Below are 5,943 nucleotides of genomic sequence, written 5' to 3' on the forward strand. Positions count from 1 at the left end.
TTCGTACATGCATATGAAGTACCACCCTTTCTTTAAAAAACTTTTGCTTGATATTTACAAAATCCAGGAATAAATAACCCTCTCATAACAGAAGAGTGGGACAGAAACTACAAATTATTTAAGTGCTGGGCACTCTCCTAGGTCCTTTATTTGTTCTAGCATTTTATCTTTGTAAGAGTGATATGAGTTTAAAATTATTTGGCCATTTTGTGAAAGAAGAACCCAAGGCTCTAAGATATCACTGTAATCACCATTTTTTTTTGATAAATAACAACTTTATTTTTTTACATATGAAGGCTGATGAAAACTCATTACTAATCAGTCCTATGAAAGAAAATTGAACACTTCAACTGAAAAGTATAGTAACTATAGTCATTAAATACTATTTAAGCTTTCTAAAATACAACTTGAAAACATCCAGCATGCTTGTTTCAGTACATTGGATTCAAGACCAAGTATACACATTACATGCATCAATGCTAATTACAAATTATCATAGTCATCATCATCATCATCATCTTCACGTTTTCTTTTCAATGCATTTGATGATTCATTGGTTGTATTTTGTGATGATACCATATTAGTGGTAATAAGGATATTTTTGGACCCAATTAATGATGGATTAATCAGAACATTTTGAACTGCTGATGTTGCAGGAATTGATGCTTTTACAGCAGGGGACTGAGAAGCAAGCATCTGAACTGTAAACCTTTGCCCTGTGAGGGACATTGGAGTCCCTACTTTAGTTGAAACAGACATGGTTTGTGGGGTTGGTGTGCCCAATGAGGGAGTACTTGGTCTGCTAGTAACTGAACCAACACTTAACCGTGGAACAGTTATTCTTCCTGCAGTAGTAGATGCTTTTTTTTGTAAAGACTTAAGCCTATAGTTTGGAGCTGTTAAGCAGTATCTATCAGGTGGCAATCTAGGACCTGAATATGGCTTAATCAATGGCAAAGGGGTTTGATTTCTTTGCCTTGCAATATCTAATAAAAAATCTCTTGGGGGTGGAGAGGTGAAAGACTGGTCAGCGCGACACTGGATTGCCAATCGCACATCGTCTGCATCAACAGTGGCTTTTTTAGCATGACTTGAATAAATTTTAGCATCATCTAGAACTGTGGTCACATATCGGAATGCAAACTCCAACATCTGATTTATAACTCTTGGCTCATATTCTGAAATCCCCATATCCTTCAGGATTTGTGCCATCATCTGTGCATCTTTTGGCATGCTCTTGGGAGAAGCCATCTTGCCAGACTCCATGATATCCAGTGATCAGACTTCTCGAGCTAAATCACCAACATTAATGTACTTCAGTCCTGATCTTGAGGCAAGTTCTTTGCCCAGTGTGGTTTTTCCAACCCCTGGTGTACCCGTGAGCAGGATGTTGGGGCGCTGCATACTCCTCACACAGCCATGGCTCCCGGTGCTCAGCTCACGTACCTAAAGCACTCCAGGGAGCTCACCATTTTTTTTTAATGAGGTGCTTTCTATATCAGGGACTTGCCTGTATTCTGGGGAAAAACAGACACCAAGAGGCTGTCCCCTGTGTAGAATACATACACTGACATCCATGTTAGAAGTAGAATGGAAGTGAGAACCCCAGGGACATGCCTGAAGAAGCCAGGAATGATTTCACAGTGATGTGACACCAGCCAATCTTGAAGAAATAGGGACTTTCCAGTCTTCTGTCTATGCAATGCCCTAATCTTGTACTACTGCAAAGCAATATCTCCAATTTCCATGCAAACTCGCTGTCCACTACTTAGAACACATCTTACCAATTTAAGATAGTCAGAGCTTACTATTCTGTGATGCAGCTAGTGTCTACTTCCTACTGGTAGAGTTCTGTGGACCCTTTTGAAGATCCTTACAATGGGACAAGACTGATAAAATAGCTCTCCATCTGGATGTCACCACCCTTCTTATCTAGCAACTGCATGCATCTGGACCACCCCCTGACCATTGAGCCACCCATGTCTTCCATCTTCCCTAAACTAGGGCTGCTTTGAGGGCTAAAGGGCCCTCTGTCATTTCTTGGTGATTTTCAGACCAGCCCTGGTGACCCCACCAGTGGCCCCGTCTGAGCATTTCTAGAGAGTAGTCAGGGAGGCCTAACATCAGTGCAGAACTACACAGGTTCATGATGGCAGAACCTCTGCTAAGATTTTTTTCAGTTATTAATATTCTCTTTCAAAGAGCCATTGAAGCTAGAAAAAAAATCAGGACAGGATGTGAGAAAGCATATATTAGGCTTGTTATATGATGACAATCACCATATCAGAATACTTATAGTCACACCACATCTCAAAGGTATCAAAGTATGATTCTCATTCCACTGGAGTACTTTGAATAAGGGTTAGTCCATCGTGTGGGCTCTCTTTCCTTCTAATGACTGTACGCTGAGCATTGTCAGTTGCAGAAAGTCAGTATACGTGCAACAGCCACATGGTTAAATAAGGTGGCTGGATCTTGGATCCATAGATATAAGAAAAAGCCAAAACACTCTTGGCTTGTCTGGAGACCTTACAGAATAGTAATGTAGAAGGTTCATAATAGCCAATACAGTTCATTTTAATTAGGATCCCACAACTCTAGAAATTAGGTTGGAAAAGACCTATTAGGTCACCTGGCCTATCACCCTCCTCATCCCCTGTTCAATTCAGGATTGTTCCCTGGGGTCTGCTCACAAACACATGGCTCAGTCTAAATTTAAATGACTACAGCCAGGAGGCTTATGTCATTCCCCTTGGGAAACTATTACACAGTCTAATGGATTTCACCATGATTATGATTTTTTTCCCAGAGATTCAGTCCAAATTTCTCTTTGTTTGAATTTGTCTAATTTTTCCTCATTATATACCCTCAGGTTCACAAAAATGGCAGAATGACCAGGCCTCATTTTCTATCCTTTAGCAATAAAGATTGGAATTGGCAAAGAATAATTCCTCAGTTTCATGTTTTGTAGGGGAGCAGAAACATTACCATCCTTTTTCATTCAGCCAACAGTCTCCTTTTCTCAAATATGGGATTCTCGGATTCACCAGAGAGGAGGCAGTTTTGTGTTGCAATGGTGGTGGTGTTTGACACAACTCATCCTGTCTTGCTTTGTCTGACTCCCTCCATGAACAACAATGTTTTCTAGGACTTGTGGTATATCTGGAAAACATAGGAAATTATTCTGGTTTTGGGAGCATGGAGCTTAAGAGTTTACCTTCCATAGCACCACTTACTGGCTGGCCAAGCTGCCTGGACCATGTTACATCTCACTGGATGACACCAAAGACTCTTAGAACCAAGGAGGTCTGGATCCTCTTCATGTCATGAATTTGTAATATGAGCATCTGCATGTACAGAAAGAAGCAGGGACATCAGAAGGAAACCAAGGAGAAACAGCAGCAGGGCTACAAAGAAAACACACCCCCACTCTCACCACCCCTATTTATAACAGAGACTGGAGTCCCAGGCATGGTAGGACTGTGACTTAAAACTCCTTAATTAAAGAGGAAGGCCTCCTGGTGGTTTTATTTCCTTGCATTTGTTTTTGGTCATTTTTATTGTTACTACAATATTTGAAGGACAGTGATGCCCTGCTCTGAGAGAGGATCATTTTTCTAAGCAGCAGCAGTGCTGGGAAAATGCTAATGAATTCAGAGCGCAGCAGCCAGGGCTGAATGGCAGCTCCTTGCTGTCCTGCAAGCAATGGTCCCTAAACGCAATTCCCCTGAGTTATTATACGGCATGGCAGCTCAGGCAGAATGAGATGGATGGGGATGAAATAGTGCTCCAAGTGTGATTTAATGATTAAAAAGGAAATGGCTTCCCATCTTTCATTTACTGCCTGCAATTCTGCGCCCAGGCACCGTGCTAGACACTAGTGAGAGCTGTCCCTGGTTGTTGGAAGGTGGTGGCAGGCTCACACGTCAGCATTTTGAAAGTAAACAGTTGTACTCTTGCTTTTCTATGCTTTGCAAGTTTAAAATCTTGCAAAATGAAGTATGGACTTCCGTAAAGATATGCATAGTGAGAAAAAATAGCATAATGAGCTCTTACCTATCCCATCTAACTTAACATTTAGCATAGTTGCTTTCAAACCTTTACATCTTGATACATTTGCTCTAGATTTTTAAAAAACAATGAGTATTACTACCACAAATGAAGCCTCATATACACCCCTCCTTTTAAGCCACCATCCTGAATTTCATTTTTATGAATCCCACCTATGTTCTTACTACTGTCATGTAGCTGTTTTATGTGTGAATCTGCAAATAACAGAAAAGACTTTATATGCTTTTAAACTTCATGCAAATGGTATCCTATTATATTTATTCTTCTGTGATTTGTTTCTTTATTGAACATTGTGATTTTTGAGGTTTACCCATGTTAGAACATGGGATTTTCCTTCATTCCTACATAATATCCCATTATGTGACCATGCTATAGCTTATTTACCTACTCTTGACTCTTGATCGTTGTGTAGGTAGCCTTTTGGCTGTTGGTTCATTGGTTGGTTGGTTGTTTTTTTTCTCTATTTTCTAACAATATTGCAAAATTAACATAACTCTCCCATGCAGATGTGACAGAGTTTCATGAGATTAAAAGCCCAGAGGTAGCTCAAATTGATCACAATTAGCTTCAAAGTAGTGTGAGAAGTTTTAGCTAGGTCTCTCTTAGCTTGTAATTTGTAATTTTTGGACAACTTGGTGAATAAGTAATGGTATTGTATCATATTGTGGTTTTAATTGGAGATCTTGAGCATTTTTTTCACTTGTTTATTGGCAATTAATGACTGTTTCCTATTGATCTTTATTTTTTTTTTCATTTTTCTTTTATTATTCATATGTGCATACAAGGCTTGGTTCATTTCTCCCCCCTGCCCCCACCCCCTCCCTTACCACCCACTCCACCCCCTCCCGCTCCCCCCCTCAATACCCAGCAGAAACTATTTTGCCCTTATTTCTAATTTTGTTGTAGAGAGAGTATAAGCAATAATAGGAAGGAACAAGGGGTTTTGCTGGTTGAGATAAGGATAGCTATACAGGGCATTGACTCACATTGATTTCCTGTGCGTGGGTGTTACCTTCTAGGTTAATTCTTTTTGATCTAACCTTTTCTCTAGTTCCTGGTCCCCTTTTCCTATTGGCCTCAGTTGCTTTAAGGTATCTGCTTTAGTTTCTCTGCATTAAGGGCAACAAATGCTAGCTAGTTTTTTAGGTGTCTTACCTATCCTCACCCCTCCCTTGTGTGCTCTCGCTTTTATCATGTGCTCATAGTCCAATCCCCTTGTTGTGTTTGCCCTTGATCTAATGTCCACATATGAGGGAGAACATATGATTTTTGGTCTTTTGAGCCAAGCTAACCTCACTCAGAATGATGTTCTCCAATTCCATCCATTTACCAGCGAATGATAACATTTCGTTCTTCTTCATGGCTGCATAAAATTCCATTGTGTATAGATACCACATTTTCTTAATCCATTCGTCAGTGGTGGGGCATCTTGGCTGTTTCCATAACTTGGCTATTGTGAATAGTGCCGCAATAAACATGGATGTGCAGGTGCCTCTGGAGTAACAGTCTTTTGGGTATATCCCCAAGAGTGGTATTGCTGGATCAAATGGTAGATCGATGTCCAGCTTTTTAAGTAGCCTCCAAATTTTTTTCCAGAGTGGTTGTACTAGTCTACATTCCCACCAACAGTGTAAGAGGGTTCCTTTTTCCCCCCGCATCCTCGCCAACACTTGTTGGTGGTGGTGTTGTTGATGATGGCTATTCTAACAGGGGTGAGGTGGAATCTTAGTGTGGTTTTAATTTGCATTTCCTTTATTGCTAGAGATGGTGAGCATTTTTTCATGTGTTTTCTGGCCATTTGAATTTCTTCTTTTGAGAAAGTTCTGTTTAGTTCACATGCCCATTTTTTTATTGGTTCATTAGTTTTGGGAG

The 5,943-nt window shown here is 40.3% G+C and overlaps 1 protein-coding gene across 1 annotated transcript; it reads right to left on the reverse strand.

Annotated features, from left to right (window-relative positions):
* Positions 1-305: 305 nt before the first annotated feature.
* On the reverse strand, positions 306-1,458 carry LOC109685704 (transcription initiation factor TFIID subunit 9). The gene has a single exon (XM_074048948.1). It carries the CDS (start codon positions 1,264-1,266, stop codon positions 484-486), a length of 783 nt encoding a protein of 260 aa, XP_073905049.1. The 5' UTR covers positions 1,267-1,458; the 3' UTR covers positions 306-483.
* Between the last annotated feature and the right edge of the window lie 4,485 nt (positions 1,459-5,943).

The sequence above is a fragment of the Castor canadensis genome, chromosome 11 (genome assembly GCF_047511655.1).
Source record: "Castor canadensis chromosome 11, mCasCan1.hap1v2, whole genome shotgun sequence".
In the NCBI taxonomy this organism is placed as follows: Eukaryota; Metazoa; Chordata; class Mammalia; order Rodentia; family Castoridae; genus Castor; species Castor canadensis.